Source organism: Colletes latitarsis, chromosome 9 (genome assembly GCF_051014445.1).
Source record: "Colletes latitarsis isolate SP2378_abdomen chromosome 9, iyColLati1, whole genome shotgun sequence".
Classification (NCBI taxonomy): domain Eukaryota; kingdom Metazoa; phylum Arthropoda; class Insecta; order Hymenoptera; family Colletidae; genus Colletes; species Colletes latitarsis.
Window position 1 is genome coordinate 30,544,919 of NC_135142.1, and position 22,016 is coordinate 30,566,934.

Sequence of the window (22,016 nt, forward strand, 5' to 3'; positions counted from 1 at the left end):
ATGTCGAGAGTACCATTGATACTTAAAATATCCAAGCGTTTGTCTAATAGTTGCAGAACTCCGAATAATGAACGGAAGGATTACGGTTTTAAAATAAGGAAACTGATGTTCAATTGGGCGGGCTACAACAAATATGGACTCTATAGCCACGATGTATTCGACTACGCCGACCCGTTTATAAAAGAGGCTCTTCGTCGGTTGCCGAAGAACGTGCTGGACGCCAGAAATTTTAGGTATTTTCCCGAACGCGCGCGTTCGTTAATCCTCGGTAATTTTGATGACGAATTTCCAGCACCGCGAGAATATCTCGTTGACACGCATATTTTACTCGCGGCGAGCTCCACGAAACTATGTAACACCCTCAATTCCAGTTCTGGAATTGATACTTATGCAATTTGCTCCTACAAACTAACAGTGAGTTTTATCCGGATTAAAACTGTTCGAGAAACGCAGATCAAAAGCTAAAGTTGCGTCTGGTACTTAGTAATTTCTAATAATCGAATGCGTCTTTAAGAAAAACTGAACGAAGCGCAGAAATACTTTGTAATTTGCCTTCGATGCTTTCTCTGCGCAAATTAATAGGAACTATTTGCATTTAGAGGCGTACAGTTCGTCAAACTTGAGTTTTACACAGAGAATTCATGCGGGCTGGGTTCGTCGTTTCTGTTCCACGGTTCAAGATACCTAATTATAAAAGAACACGATTCAACGTTCAGTGACACGATTATGCATTGAGAAATTTAATTGTAAAAGAAATCGAATCTATTGTAGTAAAAACGATAGATGGGGGATAATTTGTTCGAATAATAGAAAAGATCAAAGTAAATCATTTGTATTAAGTGTCCTGTGATTTCCAGGATAATGCGAGCGCTCCAAGCGGACTTTCTGAAAACGTTTTTGCCCAAGGAGAAATGGATCACGTACGAGCAGGATCTGGAATATCGATATCTCGATTCGTACCTGGAAGAAATCGAGGCGGAGAGAATCGAGATTTACGAGTTCGGCTGCGTTAACTACACGGAGGGCGAGTGGCCTGCGGGCGAACTGAAATAAAACGGGTCGCGGACAACCATCCCCTCCTGTTAGCGTTGTGAAATATGCATGAGGGATGCAACAAAAACGGACACGCTGAAAGAACTTTGAAGGATGACCGGCACAAGGCGCGCAACCGCGCTCGCTTCGACGAAATTCATGCGAGCGCGATGCATCTGCAACGATCAATGCGAGAATGAGCATCTATCTTCCGCGAATAATGCCACGGTGCCGATAACAGTAATAAAAAAACGGCAATAATAGTAAAAACGTTGTCGTTGCTGATTTGTCACCGATTAAAGGCAAATAGATCTACTCGACGCGCCATAAACTTGAAAATCAAACGATCCCTTCCATGCTGAGATTTATTAGGGATGGAAAAAATTAGTAAAATCCTACTATTAGAATTATCTATTTAATTATAAGGAGGAAATTATTTTGTCTTTCGAGAAACGAAGAATAAGAATTAAACTTCGTGTTCTCTTCTTTCGGTGGCCACGGTGGATCTATTTCACGCGACCAAACTCTGTCGTTGCTTTCAGCCAGTAAATAGACACGAAATAAGATCACATGTTCATACTGAAAAGGAAATTTCGAGAAGGTAGGTTATTTTTTCACCAGCTATTCCGGCGTAAAACGTTAAATATCGCGGACACGTTCCAGAAATCAACTTTTCGCGCATTCAGTCCGAGGCTGTAAAGTTCTTTTGATCTCCATCCTCGTCTATTTCACGCCGGCTAGACGTCTCTGTCGCCGAGCAGAAAACACGCACGTTCGAAGGGAATGACACGAATACGGGCACGCTAGTTCTTCACGATATCTTCGTTATCTCGTAGCCTTAATTATGGACCGTGCATTCAAGTGGTCGCTACGGCAAGGATGTCACTCGAGATTTGAAAGTTGCTTCTTCGAGTGCATCGCGTTGCGGACGGTGGCTTCAAGGAGCTCTTCAAACTCCACCCTGACCTAGACAGGATGCCCTCGGTTCGCTGGTGTTCAAACGTAGCTGGCAACCGCAGAACGCTTCCGCAATTGCACGTTTGTCTTTATGGCCAGACATTTCCTCGTAACTCGAGTTCATTAAGAGGAGAATATACATACGCTAAGTTCGGAAAACCTCGGTTAATTAACGGTTAATTATCGGCAACGCGCTCTTCCAGTTCCCGGTTACTTTCGCGTATACACAAGTTTCTACAAAAATAACATTCCTAAAGGCGTGGGAGAGGGTCACGGAACTCACGAGTCGAAAAATGTGAAAATTCCACCGTTTCTTCTGTATAAAAAATACTAAATAACAATCTCTTGACTCGATCCACGAAATTACTGAATAAAAATAGATATTAGAAGTTTTCAAGAACAAAGGAAGGCCTCTATATGTTCCCAAATTAAATTAATTACGAGCACCAGTCTCGAAGTTTGTTTGCACGATAAAAGGGTGCAGTTAACGCGTATATTAATTACTGTATAATCGTGATTTAAAATTTCCTCTTTGAATTCGACAGTTTCGCAAACTTTCGCCGACGAGCGGATCAAAGCAAAAAAAGAACGCGCTATTGTTTCGTCGCTGATCTACTCTAAAAGAAAAAGTGTCACGCGGAAACTGTTCCCGTCGTTCGAAAAGCAAAAAACCGTGTCTAATTTTCGGTGGCGCTCGGCTTGTTTTAATACATTTAGTTCCGCGTCGCGTGCATCGATCGTTTCTCTCTTTTTGTTCAAACGTTAATGGTTGTAACGTACGGATGCAGTTTTTACGAGATAAAATGTCTCGCGGGCAGTTGATCGGAAAAAATGAAGCTTTTTCGTCGAAAATCGGCCGATTCGAGTTCAACGGTAACGTTTAAAATGTTTCTTCGGATCTTTTAATTTTTGGTCGAGCAACCGTTGCTAAATTGCTGATTGTGCGAGTGGTCAGGAAAGGAGTTCACGAAAATGAACGGTGGGGAGGTGAATAATGGTCACCGATGCTCGTCACTTTAATCGCGGAGAATTTCAATTAGCGAAATCGTGTCCGCGCCTGGACAAAAAGTTGGCTGAACAGCGACTTCGTCGTACCCAAATGGCTTCCGCGGGGCGAAAACGAATATCGGGATCATAATGTTACCGTAAACTCGACGAAAATGGGATTACGGCAATCCCAACCGGTGCTAAATAAAGCGTTCAATATCTGGATTCGCGCGCGATTGTACTTTACACAGTGGCAACGAACGCGTTCCGTTTATTCAGCCGGAAACAGAGAGGAATAATGTTAATTCCGCTCTACTCGAATACTTAACAAGCGCCGTTTTCAACAAGCAGAACTTCGCCCAAGCAACGAGGACCGATAACTCGATAGTTTTAACGACGTCGCAGCCGAGCTTCGTGAACGCAGTTTCGACTCCATTCGCCTCGTTTACCTCCCACTTTTATCCAATTCACCAGCAACGAAACGAGCCGGAAATTTTAGGGTCGAAGACATTGTGATTTCATGCGATACCTTTTCAGCGATTACAACGCCCGAGTTGTTCCAAGGCTTAATTATAACGATTCTCCAGAAATCGTGGCCGCGGAGAAAGATCCGATTCCTTTTACAGATACACAAAATATTCATTCGATTATAATTAATTTGTCTATACTAGTTTGGAAAATCGTAGCATTAAGCGTTTTCAGTGATTTGGTTTGTCGCCATCTCGAAGAATATCGATTTCTTTTAAACTAATCTCTTTTTAGCACTTCTGAACACCGTAAAATATCGAGGAGTCTAAAAAACAGGAGAGGAAGTAAAGTTTTAACGGAGACCAAACTTTCTGTTGCGTTTAGTAACAGCCAGGAAAGTAATATGGCGGATGGCGTTCTATTTAATGCAACAGTTGGGTCGTCGGAAATTCGATAGTCCGAAAGAGCCTTTGCTCGTTAGGTTTGTAACTTGGCGGCTCTTCTAAGGGTTTACTCAATGCTATTGACTTTACAAAGACCTTTGACTGGTAGTAGAGTTCTTTCGAACTAAATTTTACTCGAAATCAGTACTACGCGCGTACTGTTTTATTGAATTAATATCGCAGTGATTATATTGTTACGCGTTGTACAGCGACCGTACAAATAACCGAATATCGAGAACTTTCTTGCTTTGAACGGTGCGATTCGATCTCAATTTTGCTGCTGATAGTCATGTGAATATCGTGCAGTACAATGCTCATGGTTTTTTGTTAAAGCGTATCGTAGTCAAAGGGTTAAAGGGAGGAGGAACTCTTTGCACAGGATCGTCGCAAAAACGGACAATTCTCTTTTTACACGGTAGATACGCTTCAAAGAACGCTGTCTAAGAAAAGACACATCAGCTATGATAAAACAAAGAATTCGTTCGATAAAGTCGACTGTTCAAACGGTAACGGTAGCTATTCGTAATGAGGAAGCTTCCACAATAAAGTAGACAGGAATATTCAGATAAGTATTCCTTTTTATTAATTCTATATATTACTTTTTACCGTCTTCTTATAGTTAAATAAACGATTTTTTCATTTTCTTGTCAAGTATAATTAATCCATGAATATGAATTACACCTGGTTTATCATTTTTTATGTCGCTCTTAAATTTTCTTGGATGAGCTCGTAAAACGACCTTGTTCCCTCAACCTCACCCTTTCGCCCTCCTCTTGTATACTTCTTCTATACACATACAATAAAGTCGTTAAATAAAAATAAAAACTTCACGTCTACTCGTAATCTACTTTTACCATCACTATGTTTTCTCAAAATAGAATCGGTTCTTTCTCTCTGAAAAGTCTAGATATTCAGTTTGCAATTTTAAGAAAAAATTTTAAAGCGATCCAGGCTTATGGTTATCGTTGCTTCGAACGTCCATCGGCTTCGTCCATTGTTTGACTCGATTATTCGATTCCCCGTGCAAAACAATCGACGTTGTATGGCGGCAACGACGAAGTTAACGTGCAAACGCAATACGAGCAACCAAACTCTACAAGCGCGATTATGTTGGACGGCGTGTTACCGAACGGCAACTTGAACTTTGACTTCGGGTTACGGTAACAGTTCATCGTTTTAGGCTCGTTTCCAAAGGTCGACGGGTCTCATCAAAGTTTCCCCATGAAACTTCGATCTTCCTCTACGTAAACACTTGCGAAACTACGAAGGTATTTGCAGATTACGCGATCGATTAACGCGAAACGAGGCTTTGTCCGAGATTGGATCTAGTTGGATCTGCCTGTTATCGATGGATGGACCCTAACGGGATATATTCCGGTTGATCAAACCTGACAGGACCGCTCACCTTCGCACCCTAAGCAATCCAGCGTCTTGTTCCTCATCGAACGGATATTAAATTTTTAACGTGTCTCTATCTTTCTTCTGCTCGAATATATTTGTTTAATCGACAAGTTGACTCGATGAATTAACTACGTTTCGCAGTCGACAATTTTCATTTAAAATAGAATTTCTTCGTGCAAACGAAGAAACGTAATTTTTAATTGCTTTACACGATGGAACAAGACTTTGTTACGTTATACGTTCCGTCGCTTCGTCTCGCGCCTCTTCGCGATCGCGTTGCATTCATGCTGCAATACTAAGAAACGGAGACGAAGGAAGACAGGTATTTCCTCTTGGGCGAACTAAATTTTTCTCGTGGAAAAAAACAGAAGAGCCTCTGATTAGCTTCTTGTTCGAAGCGAAAGGAGGAACGGCGTATCGCTTTCGCGACGATGGAGGCAACAAACGCACACAGGAGACTGAACAAGCATCTTAATTCTTGGCTCTCGAGTTAAAGCGAAACGGCTGAGAGTCATCGATCGCTCATTCGCGAGCTAATGACGTATTCCTAATTCATCCAACGAAGTAATTTAATCGAGGAAACATAATAGAGAGAAATCTGACCACGCAGTTGTTGTTCGAAACGCTCGTGTAAAACAGTTGATTTGAAAAAACGAGAGGAAATGATAAAGGGAAATTTAAAACTTGGAAACGAAGTGGCACTCTCGTAAATTGGATTAAATTTGAAGCCACGCGTGGACGAGGAACCTATTATTTTAATCTTCTCGGTGGATCATTATACAGCAGACGATTTATTAAGACACAGAACTTCGTACTTCCGTCGACGTTCATTTGCATACATTGCAAAGTCGTTTCTTATTCCTGTAAACTCATCCGAACTTACAGTACGTTAATCAGGATGGAATTACGGGTCGGACACCGGTTAAAATTACCTTACGAAGCGAGTACGCGCGGCGAAGATTCCCAAGAACAATTAAACAACCGTAGAAGATTACTTTTTAATCATACTTCATCCCTATTGAGTGTTCTTACTTGTCTTCGCTCTTGTGCACGCAATTAGAGGGTAGTTTTTCTTCGCGACATCGACGAGAAGTCTAATCGACGCTCGTCTGTAATTTCACTTGCATAGCAAGGGAAACATACTAATTTATACGAGGGAAGTTGCAAAATAATATTCTTCCATCGAAGAATTGGAAATATAAATGCGAAGTTCGGTCTTGGCGATCGTACTTTCTTAATAATCTTCTCAATTAGTAATAAATTAAAAGTAGCAACGCGTCGATGCAACTGTTCCACGAAGAAAAGTTTAATGGAAATTTTTAATAGAAACAAACTTTCCATAGTTGAACAGGCGTTTTGTTACAGGGTATGAATTCATCAGCAAGGCTGAGTAATCCATCGTATTATTGTTACACGAAATCATGTTTGAATACGACTCGTATATGGGGGTGAACTGCTTAACGAACCTACGGAAACAGGTATTAAGCGAACATAGTTCTCTAGAGCCTTATTGAAGTGTTTAGTAAAAGGTAGTTGACACATCCGAGTTCCAAATACGTTTCTTCAATCACTATATTGAATTACCAACAAATCAAACTGTTTAATTTATTAAGACAGACGATTGTTATGCCAGGTAGTGGTAGAATTCGGTTTAATAAGCCCCAGGCGATCGACAAAATTTGTTCGCTATAATCCTTTCTCGCTATATCAGCAATGAGTTCAATCTATCTTATATTTTTGTTAATTTTCAATAACGTGATGTTTATTATTTGAAAAATTGAAAGCAAATAAGAGAATTATAATTCATCAAAATCACGACTACGCCACCAGAGTTTTCACTGCGAAAGCACGATCATTTTCCCCGTTAAATTTTAATAACGAGTAGCGAGTTTGTGAACGTCAAAACAAATGTGTACAAAAATTAAACAGCGTTTCGTTCAAGTTTTGCTCGTGTATTCGTTAAAATTATCTCATATTTATAATTCTTGTATTGTAGAGATCATCACTCGACACACTGTTCAAAAAAATATTATTAATTCGATAAATCGATGCTTATAGATTACAAATGGTACCACAAGGGAAATAATAAATGCACAAATTGGATCGTTGATCCTGATAGACCCACGTTGTTCTACGGTGAATCAAACTTTCCGGTTATGTACCAATTTTCTGAACGTACTATTTTGTTCTATCCTCGCATAGAACAAAGCTACGTTATAGACTAGTTTCTAGGGCCGTGAAACGAGCGCGCAAAGCACACCATCGAGTGAATGGACTGTTCTGGATGGCAACGAGAAGAAAAAGTCCGGTGGTAATCAATTTCCGTGTCCGCCACAGAGGAACACTCGCCGCTGAAAAATCGTATTTATTTTCGGGGGCGAAAATGAAACGAAAATATCGGTCTCTTCTTCCCAGTCACGATACGCGTTTTCGTCGGCCCGTGTTTGTTCTGCATTACATTTTTAATACCACCCGGTTTTCCATCGCGTATGAATTCTCGCCGCGATCAAACGGGTCCGCGGGACTTTTTGCTTTGCTGTGGAAATGTTTGCCCCGCGAAATTCATTCATCACCATCGACCGATGGAAAATCCCACCCCTTAGGCCGTGTCCACGCATATGGGACGCGCACATGCTCGCATTCTGCGTAAATCCGACGACTCATCGATAGTAGTGGAACAATTTCACATCTTTATTATCATACTTTTAATTATAAAACTCTTCTCTCAGAAGTGCACACACTAGATCGACAGAGAATTTCAATCTACTGCTTTTTTTCTCGACAAGGATCTCTACAGAGCAAAATTCCCCAGTGGACGTCGTGGAGGGTGGTAGTTTATTGCACAATGACAAAGTTCCGTGTTTAATTTGAATAAGTAGATTCCAAAGATCAAGACCCGGACCGGACACGTACCACGGAGCATCTCTAGCAGGTCAGTCGGATCAGAAGCACTTTGGGGGAACAATGGGGCCGGTGCAATTAATTCACGATCCCCGGGACACGAATGCAATAACGATTGCGGGCACGAGTTTGCGTAAACAGGAGATCGATTCCGTTGGATCACGTTCCGCGATGGTTCGCGATACGAAGCCCGCCAAGTTTTGTGTTACTCCCTCGAGTCCTGTCGGGTTTTGTCCCGGGTCTGTTATTAAAAATCGCTGGAATTTATTATTGGCGAAGTTGGGGCGAAGTTCGTTTCAGGAACGGGGCGGTGGCAATCAGGATGCGCGCTCGCGGAGTCGGGCACGTCTTGGTCTTATTAGTTCGTTAATTTAATTATCTCGAAGCGAGAAAGCATTAAGCCCGCGCGCCTCGTGGGCCTGCGTGGGTTCGTGTAATTGAATTGTAACGTGCCTTTGCCGTGCCTACGAGAATTCCGCGACGAACCCAATCGATGCGAAGATTTCTCCCACGATTTTCGTACGTTCGCGTCTTTCGCGAAATTTCCCTTTTAGAGTCGACCAGACCCTCGCCGGAGAATAAAGAATATCAATTTCCATGGGGCCAACTTTCCAAAGTGACGTTTGTTGTGGAATTGTTATCAAAAGAGGTTTCAAGCTTCGAGCGAATACTGTCAAACCCGTGACACGTTGACGGAGGTTCATTGAAATTTAACGCGAGAGAGTTACGGTCCTCTGACCATAGTAGCTCGACGCGTGAGTCGATTACCAGAAACAACCGTGGCTTTTAATGGCTCATTATGATGTCAATTATAAAACATGATGTGGAGGCATTGCCATCTATAATTAATTGCTTCTATGACCAAATTGTTAGGAATGTTTAGACGCACTACGAAATCACATGGAACACTCGTTTCCTTTAAACTTGCTATAATTCGAAACCTGTTTTATGTATTTTGCAATCTAAATGCATTTAAAAAGGTCCTGTACATGATAATAAAATGGATTATAGATTTATTCGATGCCAATAAGACGATTGATTCGACCGAAGAGTAAACGTCAGCGAACAGGAAATCTTTCTTTTCGTTGTTGAGGCGTAATACTTTTCATCTTGTTCCAACCGCGGCACGGCTTCCCACAAAGTAAACAAAACCGTTGCACAGGGAAAAGAAGAAAGAGGAATGTCATTAAAATACGCAAACAACTAGATATGTTGCGGCACAAATTACACTTTTGCGAATTCAACCGAATCGCGGGGAAGACTTTAATGAAACCTGACTCCAATAAGAAGTCTCGGTTGCGTGTGCTTCTGTCCCGTAATATGTGGTGTAATAAATTTTTCTCTTGATGATTTCCCTGCCAGCAGGACCGCGCAAAGGGCAATTTAACCGAATAAAGTAAATCCCGCGACTGTTTCGCGATACAGAAATCCCTGGAATATGTTCCCTCTGGCGCGTGAAATGTTCTTCCAATAAAAAAAACATTCTCGCTGCGCGGCAAGTAACAGATGGACGTCGTTATGCCGCAACGTGTATCATATTTTACGAAACTTCGTAACCAGTTACACGGAAGACTTCTGCAATCATCATTCTTCATATTGTTTAGATAACCGAAGTCAATTGTACTCGTTTCTCTCAAGTGAAAATATCTTCGAAATTTTAATATATCGGTTACGATACGATATTAATTAAATTTAATTAACACGCGTAAATTCTATACATTTAGATACGCTGCTTTTCCTTGAATCATTTCACTATACCTTGTCCCTGGTTAGAGCTTAGAGATGTTCGAGACCCCGGAAAGACAAAGAAAATCTCGCCTCGAATATTTCTAGAGATTGTCTCGATGGGGGATTTAAGGACTCTCGTATGTTCAGAGATCTCGAACACCTCTGCAGATACATTCCTTCGACCCTTGAAAGCTCGTCAATATATCTTGCGCTATTTCTGGGTAGTTTGATGCTTAAAGACGGTCTCAAGGCGCTTAGGCGACGTATGTGCGTCGTCTCGAAGCTCTGATGCGGGTACTTTAGGCAATTGCTCTCATCGTGAATATGCTGCGTACGTAAGCAGTATCTGCTCGAGTACAAAATGCCTTTACCCAAAAATTCTATTAATGTTGAGTAGTATTCCCTGGCACGTTATCTCCCTTCATTATTAAAAGCCAGATTGACTAGTCAATTGTTAGAGAAGTTTAAAATATCCAAATTAAATTACGGAATGAACGAAACGTCACTGCCCGATAGAAATCGCTAAATATTCGTTGTACATACATGGTATTAATTATTGGAATAAATAATATTCTGGATGGCTTTAGTAATCAAGTTTTTTCTTTATCGAGCCACCGCCTCGAGCAAACGAAAAGCGTTCCAATCGCATTCCCTTCTTCGATATTACAGTTCCTTGGATTCGGAGCGACAGATTAATGGACGAATGAATCACTCAGCGAATGGCTGTTCTGCGTATGCAGAAAATTGAAGATTCAAGGCCGCAGAACACGATGGCAAGATGCCATCGGTTAGAGGTTACTTTCTTTACTGCTTGCTGGCAACTTTCTCGGCTGTTCCCGACAATCGATTCGACATTAAGAAGTTTCTCTTATCTCGACCAGTCCACGGACTTTCAGCATCCGAGTTCCGTTAAACAGAATGCTATTCGGAAGTGGCTCAGCTTTGTTCAACTTTTCTTTTGAAAACTGGTACACAACGCGAGAGGTGTTGAGAATAATGTGCATTGTCGGAGATAAGCGTACCCTTAGAGACTCCCTTTCATTTTATTGTTATTTAATTCAGAATAACCAAGTAATCTGGCGGATACAGCAAAGATAAAGAAACCGAAGCCCGGAATATTTAAAAAAATTGAAACTACCATATTCATTCGTTATCAATTTCGAACGTGCTCATTGCACACAGCGAAGAAGACAATGGTAAAATCATTTCAATGAAATAAATTTCTTTTAGTTATAAAAGATTTAGTTCTTCGTATACAAGTAACTAGAGTGTTGTAAAGGGGATACCTGTACTTGTCAGATTTGTGATCAGCAAACAAACGCAAACGATTAAGTTGTCAGAAACTTACCGCCTCAATATCGTTTATCGATGTTCGAACGCAACATTGCCCAGTTTGGGCGATTTAGAGCAAATCGAAGTTTCGTTTTAATGTCGAGGGAATTGAATCGTCCACGCAACCAGCTCCCTTAACATCTCGGGATCTACGCAAGACTCTCTCGTTAGGACCTTTAATTTCCGCGCTGGGCTGTATTTGCATTTAAATGGAACCGAACTCGCAAGGGTAGTGTTTTTAAATCGAAGAATCAACGTTCGCCCGCGAGGTAAACTCCAGGCCAACCTGTACTTCGTGATCCTCGAGCACTTTCCACTAATACCAGCAAAAAGATAAAACCCGTGCAAGACTGCATCCTCGGATGCCCGTTGTTCCGCAAACATTGTTCAACGCGTCTGTTTCCTGTCTCGTTTTCGAACCGGACCGTCTCGTTTTTCTTAATTATCTCGCGTCTCGGTGCTTCGTTTGCAGCTGTTCGTTTCACGAGCTTGAATTGCACCGGGCCCTTTGTAAGCAGCACCCGAGAAGACGGTCACACGCCTTGCGATGTAAATTAAACACGCAGGACGGTCGCAAAGATACCACAGACGAGCTATAATACGAGTAGACCAAGGGGTAGGTGTCTAAATTTTTCGGTGAAAAAAAAGAATTTCAAATCGTTCTGGAAAAATTGTTTTCGGTTGCAGGGGTCACTTACGATCATTTTTGGTGAATAGACATACCCCCGAAATCCTACGCAGTTTCGAGAAAAAAATTCTTTACACTTAAAACATTTCTATTTTTTTAAACAGATGTGCACTGTAAAGAGTCCGCCAGATGGCAAAAATTTTATTTCGAACAGATTTCCTGTTATTCATGAACGATTTAATAAGGAAGTAAAATTAAATGCACCGAAAGTGAGCGAGGTAGAGTAAAATTGAAACGTCAAAGGGATGCCGCATACACATCCCTGTGGTAGCAACTAACGATCTATAAAATATATCATATTTTGCATTATATCTTCATTCGAGAATTATTAATGAATCGATGTTGTTTATTACATACTTCGTTACACGCGATTACGAATAAAACAGATAGTACCTCGTTCCCTTTATGCCAGAAGCAAGCAGAATTTCCACTAAAAACTTCAAAATCAGAATTTCTTCATAATTGACACACTGACAGAAACAATTTTCGAATCTAGAAAAAGTGCAATTGCCAATTCGTCTGTACGGAAATAAAAAAAGCAATTTAAAACATTTGATGGTTCAAAAACTAGAAATGCATATCTATAAACAGGTTTCCGTCCAAATTCCTCCCAAAATTTCGCGATTCAACGATGCAAAACGATGATGGAAACTCTTCTAAGTTTACTTAAACTACGTTATAGAATACTTTAAGTTCATCTGTCTTTAATATTGGGTGTAAAAAAGACGTTTCGTCAATTTTGGGATAGAAAAGTGGTTGCAACGTCGTGGACCAACGAAACGAATACCGTTGCACGTCTAAACTTGTTAACGTGGCGCCTGCATGCGCATACCCAGAAGCTTTTGCCATTAAAACACGTATTTGCATACTCAGTGGGCCTCTCGTCTGGTCCCGGAGTCCTTGCTAATATCAGCTCGGTTTTAAAGGCGGTGTTATGCATGCCCGGCGCTCTGTTTGCGAATGCGAGAACCATTAAATAGTTCTCAGACACCAGTGGTTCTGTGACCCCGGGGGCATCTCCTTCCTGTTATCGTTAGAACGAGTCCCAGCTAATTTCGAACTGTGCTTCCGCCATTGTTTATTCAATCCTGTTATTTACTCGCGACAATCATTATCCGGCGTGTCGTAATTACTCGCATGAAAATCAAATTCAACTGTTTGTCTTTGACCAGGAAGTTCGGGTTAATAAGAGCTCCATTGTTCTAATGCTTCCTATATTGGAATTCGTTTGTCTACGCTTTCTGCAACCGCCATAACTGGTGGTTATACTATAACCAGGGATTCGACTGTCGAAATTTTTCACTAACTCTGAATCAACAATAATTGCTTTGTCGTTCTAGTTTTCATTCCCTCTGAAATGGAAATAGTTCCGGTCGAAAATGATATTTGTTCTACTTTGAAAACGTTCTAGTTCTGGCAAACAGATTTTCTGTGGAATCGGGGGAAGATCGTTGACGTTTAATTTGAAAACTTTGCACCGTTTGTCGCGACGGAGACCGATTTTGTCAGCAGTGGGGGGGCTTCAGAGGTCAGGATAAAAGAATATGTAAATAAATGTGTGGGGCTCCTGGCCGATGCAATAGCGAGAATAAGGGAAGAGACGTCGAGACCGCAATAAAGGGAGCATGCGTCGCTTTATACCCGCGGTTTTCTTCATCGACTCTTTGCTTCCGGCTCGAAGACTTGCTTTAAATAAATATATTTCGCTATGAATTTGGTCCGTAGATTTTCTTGACGCGGTAAACACGTGGAAATCTTAATGTTCTCGCGAGTAACGACGTTGGTCGTTAAGGGATTACGATACACCAGGAGTGAAAAGCATCAGTCGCGAGCTTCCTTCCATAAAGCACACAACTCTTGCAAGATACGTTCCCGAAATGTCACAGGAGCCGAGCAACGAAGCTGATTAACCACTCGTCGTCTCGGCTCGTTTCCTGGCTGAGTAAAGGCCGATAATGGACGCGACAGTGGGGTATTTACGTCGAAAAGGCGACCAAAGCTGTTTTAATATTTGCTTAATCTTCGAACCGCCATAACTTTGCCGAAGTTAACCAGTTCGATGAAAGAAATCCATTTTTAAGCCCCAACTTTCTCCTCTTCGATGCTTTAAATCGTCTTAAAAGATATTACTAAGTCATGGATTACTTTCAGGTATTCAGAAACGCGGTGTATATCTAAAAAGCTTTGGTATAACTTTCCTTAAAACATGCACGAATCGGTATATTTCAGAGCGTGGCGAAGAAAGAAACGCGTACAATAAAATCTCTTAACTTTTAACGAAGCACGCTGTTTGATGGTCGCGGCAATGCAGAAAAAAGAAAAACATTAGTGCATTATTCGTTACGCGTCGTTTACATCGCTGTAGGCGAACGCGAATAGAAGGGGAAAAGCAAACGTAGGGTCGGACGAGGCGAAATAAAAGAACGACTCCGACAGGCGAGTAAGAAACGACAGAAATATGTATGCAGCCACGTTCGCGTTCGATGAACGAATAGAAAAAGATCGATGCGACGAGCTCGCGGTAGAAGCTTTTCAGAAAAAAAAAACTTGTCGAATCAGCATTATTTCGCGCACAACGAACGAGAAACCGCGAATTAATCGTCGAATCGTTTCTTGTTATTTTGTCCTTTGGTTATTTCGTGCTCCATATTCATTGGTCTTTCGAACGATCCTTGGTGCCGTATGCAAAAACTTCCTACTTTCGAATGCAGTCGAGATAGATCATCGAGCACATGGTTTTGGTATCTTCTAATTATAATTTTGTTCAAACGTGGGAATGATAAATCTATACATATATTTCGATCGAGTGAACGTGGAAGATAAAAACCGTGGGGGAATAAAATTAAAATGCGAACAGTCAGTGTGCAATTTGATTTTCCAACAAATCGACGGAACAAAAAGCTATATTAAATTTTCCAGTGAATGCCACGCGAAAAGCACGAACGTTCGCGCGCCCATTTCTCCCTTGCAGCGTCGTTGCGGGGTGTAGAATGTTAAACGGACGTAGGATTAAACTGTTTCGACGCGGTTAGGTGACCGTTCGCGCGATTAAAGTCGTAGCCACCGTTTTCTTCCGGTCGAATGGAAACTTCGTAAGCTCGGCGAATTACTAGGAATCCGGTAGTTCCTACGTAGCCGGGGGTTTGGACGTCGAGGGTTGCCCGTGGCGCTGAGATTTCGCGAAACCGTGGCTAATTTAATTCGTCGCCCGGTTTCCGCACGGCGAACATCCCGTACACCGACGACCAATCGCGGCTTTTCCTTCGTGAAAATCGACGGAAGCCAGAAAGGTCGACTTTTTTCAGACAATCGACCGGACGAGGACCGTGGACGGGGTGTAAAAGCTATCGAGAGGAAATAACGGGGAGGAAAGTGCTAAATGTGCGGTCGGAGGAAGAACGGGGTTGGAAAAGAAACGTTGGTAAGTGGCCTGGTAGGAACACGACTTGCAGGTTAACCTTGATTTTGCCTTTTCTTTTTCCACGCCAGTTCCGGCCATCCCCGATCTTAAGCTGTTCCTGGAGGAACCCTCTCTGGTCGCAGAAATGGATGCCATCTGAACATCCCTCCGCCTACAGAACCTTCGTTCTTCCCATCGATTTTCCATCCCTCGAACCTTCCCTGTTCTCCCTTACATACTTATAATTCCTCTTTTATGGATTATCAAACTCGAATTTCGTTTCAACCTGCAGTATGCAGTCTACATCGTACGATACAAAGGTTTCTTGCGTCGACAGATTACACGCCTTGTGAAAGCATACTTCCGGACGGTTCTCAACTCCATTTTTCCAGCTCGAATTCGAATGCAGTTTTCCCCACTTTCTCTGTTCTAACGTTTAAATCCATTCGAATCCGATTATCGAGTTCGTTCGTCGATTGCTCAGCGCCTCATCGGGGGCGCAATTATTCCAATTCATAACGAACGGAGCGATATTCGTTCAGAGGGATCTATTCATCTCGATTACCGTGCTATTACACAGTTTATGACATTTAAACGTTTGGCGCGACAGCAGCCAGCTATTAACTGGACGGACGTCTGGAACACGATTAATTAGTTTTCTCGGGAATTTCATTATCGCGACGCTGTCCGCGGTGTTTGCACCCCCTTTTCCAGCGAGAACTTCATCGTCGCGAAGACTTCCCACAGCCATCGGCTAATATTCCGCGAACGTATTCGAAAGATCGATCGATCACATCGTATATTTCGTCCATGAAATAATTCAATGCGATTGTTTCGTCGGGGATACTTGCACAAGGTACTTTGAATCAGTTCCACTCGACAGAGGGCTCACGAATAAAAGCAGAGCGCTTATTATTTGGGCTTGAATCGAATCTGAATAGTCTTTGTGTTAAACTGCAGGATAGTGAAGCGGAATCGGTCGTTGGGGGAAAAACAACCCCGCCCGCATAGACGCAAATATTCTGTGATATTTCGGTAGTCGGATCGCAACGGAACGATGAAAGGGCGGCATTGATGCTATTTTCTCTTTCGAAACCGAAAACAGAGAAGAGTCACTAGTATCCCGGATGTATCGATGAATTTTCATTTACGCTCGATCGAATAGACGAGCAAGAGAAAAAAATAACTCGATCGTGTAACAATTTGGTCGCAGCGATCCAGGCTGGCAGACACGAAAAATTGACGTTTTCGCGGTCGAGGCCCTCGAACGCGAACGACAATGGCGATGGGGCAATTTAGAGAAACGTCGGCAATCGGTGCAGGCGTCGGGAAGGCCGAGCACTGAACACAAGAAGAAAAGTGAACGTTTAAAACTCGGGACAGTTTTCGTGGCGTCGGTATTACCATATATATTGCTGGTGCTGTCGCTGGGCGACGGTTCCTTTCGCCGTCAGATTTTCGCACTTTCCGACGACGACGCGGCGAAACACCAACGGGGAGCAGATTTATGAAAGGATTAAATTAAATCGCCAGGCCGCGTCATCACGGGACACTGAGAATCGCCACTGGCGAGACCTTTAAGCGAACATAGAAGCTGAATGAATCGCGAGGCTCGATGTTAACTTAACAAAGCCACCGCGGATTTGTAAAGCTTTCTTTACGGTAGCTCTTCTAACGCTTTGCTGTTTCTTTAAACGCTCGAACCGCCAGGTACAGAGACAAATTCGATCTCTAATTAGACAGACCGAACGCGGTTCGTTATATTGTAATTTTTGCTATCCGTACGATTTAATAGAAATAACATAATTGTTGCTTTCGTTTTTCCTTTGTTTGGTCATTAGAACTGGCCTTTGTTCGGGCAGCCAGCAATTTCAAGTAAACGAACGTGCATAAAGCCAATACTCGTTAGTGTTTCTTTTACATTGTAAACGAACGTTGTTGTTTTATTATTGCGCGAGTTTTTATTCTGGTGAATTCTTTATTAGAATTAGTAGAAATAATAAGCTTCGTACCACGAAAATGTCGGGTAAAGATGCATTTACGAGGCTGGAAATTCCACTGGAATTTCTCCCTTAAGATGCTAGTCTTACGATATTCATTCGAGCATTAAATTTCCATATGGACCGACCGGTTGTACGCCACGGTAAGCTCGGAATAACGATTGTTGATGAAACTATTTATCTGACTAATCCGGTTCACGTCGAGGGGAGAAACTCCGGAAAATAGAAGCAAATATAAGCCGACCGGTTCCTCCGGAAGAAATAAAATTACAAACAACAGATTTTATCGTAAAATTTGCGCCTACGCAGGGTAAACAGGGTTTAATTCGACGATAAAGGGTAAAATGAAAAACTATCGATGCTCGAACGAGTAATCGCCGCAACGCGGCGTGATGGTTCACCGCAAACGCCAGTGTACAGTGTTTGCGGACGACATCTGCGTTTTCGGTTTATTTCGATAATTCATCGTTGGCCACCGCGGCAAGTGATACAGGTTGCAATATCGCGAAACACAAACACTCGTCGGAACAGGATATTTCACGTTTAACTCTTTTCCTCCGCTTATTATCGAGTATTGTTTCGAAACAATGGTACCGAAATAAATTTTCTTCCGATACTCGGCATTATAATACGGATTCTGTTTCTGTTACGGATAATTCGGAGCCTTCCTGAAGTATTATAGTCAAAAGTGCATTCGAATACACTGTCACGGATCCTCCGGCCAGAATCTACACGCATATTTTGGCCGGACAGTCGCGTGAAACGAGCTTCGCAAATAGAGCTTCAACGGAAATAGAACTGTCCGTATTTGTACTCCCATTTTTTGCGAGAATAAACAATTTTTTGTTCTGCTCTGTTTGCAGACGCGCGCACGCATCGATAAAAGGCCCGTCGATAGCAAACATTCGCGCTAATATTCCCAAATGGCGGATCCAGTAAGAATCGTGTCGTGCTTCTATCGACTTTCATTAAATTCAATTCGCGGCGGTCTCGGTGCCATGAAAGCTCGAAACGCACGGCTGTTAACATTGACACTCTCTCAACCATGCTACCCTCAAAGTTACGTTGGAGTGCTAGCAATAATAATAAGAAAAAAACGAGTTTGATTTTATTAGGATATTTTCTTTGGCAACCAGACCATTGTTTGACCAAGAAATTAATTCGTAAAAATTGGGAAATATACTCTTTGTTTCATCGGCGTCTAGGTGACGTAACTGGATGGTCTCTTAAGGGTTTCGAGAGGCGAAGACCAATCGTCTCAAACGATTTTAGTTGGAAGGTAGTTCCGGCTGATTTCCGATGGTCGGTGTGTCACGGCGACAATTGCCTGTGCTACGTTATCAGCTTTGCCAGGACCTTTGGCCGGGATCACGAATTGGAATGGCCGGGCCAGCACGTAAAATACAACGCAATCTGTTCACTGTCGATACGAGTTGCACTTACAGGCTGCACGTGTTTGCTCGCAGTGAATCTGCGCGTACGAGACTCGACCAGCGGGTTCGACGAGGTTGCTCGGACGTGGAAAATAAGCGGCGTACAAGTTGCGAATCCGTCGACGACGGGATTAATAGAATTGCAGTTTTGATCAAACACCCGAAACCGTGCGCGAATTTACTATTTTTTTTTTTAATTTACAATGTCCAAAGTAAAAGTATCAGTCAATAATATTAATAAATCGTGAATTCGCAAAGTTTGAAGATTTTCTAATTTTCGAGACCTCATAAAAATATGTCGAGAAAATACATTGGATGTAAGGTCAACTCGCATACCTCGTCTGTGCTAATATTATAGAGTTTAAGACCTACGAAACATCGCGTGCAACGATTTCGTTCTGTTTGACGTTGCTAAACACGTTCAAGCAGTAATTTCAATTTACCGAGGCGACCCCTCATTATAGTCGTGTTTGTAACGCCGACTTTTTTCAACTTTGCTTGTTGCGTATAACGAGACTCGTTCGAGCGTCGCAAACAACGAAAACGGTGCATACCAATTTGACATGAAAAATAAACGCGAAAGTTTAGCGTTCCGGGTTTGATTGAACGATGAAGGTAAACAGAAATGATTACAAAAATCGGCGCTCTGTACTTTTGGTCTGCGAACGAAAAAACACGTCAAGTTCTGGTTTGCCAGCGATAGCTTCTCTGTGTGCTCGCTTTTCGAATATTCAGAATTTTTCAGTCGCGTTTTTCTTTCGGCTATTTCCACAACCTAGCGTCCTTTTCTACTTTTCCGACTATACAGGAGAGAGGGGGAAGCTGGGCACACTTCGATACGATAAATTTTTAGTTGAACGCGTTTGAACGATCACGGATAAAGGGCGGGTAGTTCGACGAGCATTTCCAGTCCACGCGAAGCAACAGAAAACTACATACGAAATAACCGACCCATAGGAGGGGCCCGGAAACCCGAAAAACGTATTTTCCAATATCAAAGGGTTAGATTCAATACCAGCATTTCGTTGAATATCATTCTATGCTCACGTGGTAAATATTTACGAGTCTAGAGGCCCGCTCAAACAGAATAGGGAAGCGTACGTAAATATAAAGTTCGAAATTAGAAATAGTTAAAAGATACCCAACCTGCTATCAATTTTTACGCTTCAGTCTTGTTATTTTCATTTCTAGATTCACTCAAGCGTAGCCTATAATACAGGTACACATAATTATTCGTGGTTTTGTCTGTTTCTGATCGTATCGCGAGCCCTTCGATCGATAGGTCAATTATCCGAGGAAGTTCAGGAAGCCACGAAACCTCAAACATTACCGCAGACATTTCGTTCATGACACCTCAAGTATAAATACAAAAGGAAATTTACCTCTACGTAGGCTCCTTATTTCGCCATACCCTGTCGTAAGTAGCTTACGTCCCTCGCCACACAGTATGAAAAATAGCAGTTCCTCGAAGGTCATGCTCCTCTCGAGGAAGCCCAAGTTATCGTTTAATCAATCTGAGGAAATTGCTCGCGAAGAAGATGAAATAAATTCTTACTTTGGAAGGAGGTGTTAAAAGTATCGAAGACGAAACTAATTGAGACAATGATTTTGAAAATTGAAGATTGCAGTCATAAAGGTCATAAATAAAAAACTTTTCCCCAATATTTTACACTCCGAAGTCGAGTATTTCTAATTCGAGTATCTTTTTTCCCCCATCTTTTCAGGATCCTTGCCTAGCAAAAGACACGCTAGCAATATGGGATATGCGATTCGCTCGCTGAAAAACCCTTTTCATTCTCAAATAGATCCCCGAAGATAGAACGCGAATAAAAATCTAGTTAAACTTTTTACCTTCCCTCTTTCAGGGAACCTGCGCAAATGGGACGGCAAGAAGAAACGATATCTCGATGAAATTAAAAAGTAATCCTGTGAATCGTGATTTAATTTTCGCAGAAAGAAGCCGAGCGAATTCTTCTTTCCTTTATACGAACCGTGTCGAGATAAATTAGATAAATCGAGGCCTGTAAAGATAACTGAAAGAGATCTTGGATCGTATCGGTTCCTCGTCGAGGATTCGAGGCTACTTCAATACGCACTGCTAACGAGAGTTAAAAGCAGTGCGTATTGAGAGCTTCTGAAAACGAAGTCTTTATCAGATATCGAGGCAAAAGAGCCGCGAGGCCAGCCTTTCGCCATGACGAGATAACGTATTTCGTCTCTTCGAAATGGACGCCTTTGGATAACGGAGCCATGAAAAGCTTTTCACGAAGAATGCCGCCATTGTGCTAGCTGCGTGCACGTTTTATACGACGAAGCTATACTGTGGGGAAAAGAGTCGACGAATTCTAGATTCAAACTAGGCTCGTTTACCAGACAATTGATATACCGATTAAAACGTTAAAATTGTTTACGTGAATTTCGTTTCTCGTGTCGTGGCACTGAGTTTTGCATTTTTAATGATACGCAATTCGAACGATTTCCATCTACGGTGAATCAAATATATTTAAAATCAATTCTCATCCGACTGATTTTCATCGGAAAATCTCATCAATCCATGAATAATATTCTCGCGAATATAAAGCCACAAATGTGCCGATTTTAATTTCCATTCGGAGGATAAAATTTCATGGTGTCTGCTTACTTTGTGGTTTTTCATCGTCGCTCTAATAAATATTGGCGTTCGCGATTCCGCTCGATCGAATTCGATGCAAAAATTGTCATTTTAAGGCGTGAGTTACAGCATATAATCCTAAAATACGATTCCGCTGCTCGGAATAAAATTAATCTGCAACACTCGCTGCCCGTCGACGGATTTAATAAAGTCGAATTACAAATATTTCAAATCTATTAACTGACATCGTAATCGCAAAAACTCTACGATATCCGATTTCGGATTTTGCCCGTCAGAGAACACCGATCATTAATTCCTCCGAATAATACGGAAACGGTGAACAGTGTTGTAAACTTGGACAATGTTACAACAATTTCCATTTCAGTATTAATAGCTCGGGAAATCCATCGACAGCGGTCGTCTGCTCATCGATCTGGTAATAAATTAACGAGGATGGACAATGAATACTTCATTATGTTTTATAGCATTAGCTTCCACGTGCACGCTATATTTCGATTCACCGCGTTACGAATTGATCCACGCGAAAAGTCAAATGTACGGTTCAAATATAACATATACAGTTACATGATCTTATAGTTATTATAATATTTGATGCATTATTGAACCGCGAAACA

At 41.8% G+C, this 22,016-nt stretch overlaps 1 protein-coding gene across 1 annotated transcript; it reads left to right on the forward strand.

Annotated features, from left to right (window-relative positions):
• LOC143345701 (cytochrome b-c1 complex subunit 7) lies at positions 1 to 1,053 on the forward strand. The gene is made up of 2 exons (XM_076773072.1): positions 1 to 233; positions 858 to 1,053. Exons 1-2 carry the CDS (start codon positions 1 to 3, stop codon positions 1,051 to 1,053), a joined length of 429 nt encoding a protein of 142 aa, XP_076629187.1.
• The last annotated feature ends 20,963 nt before the right edge of the window (positions 1,054 to 22,016 follow it).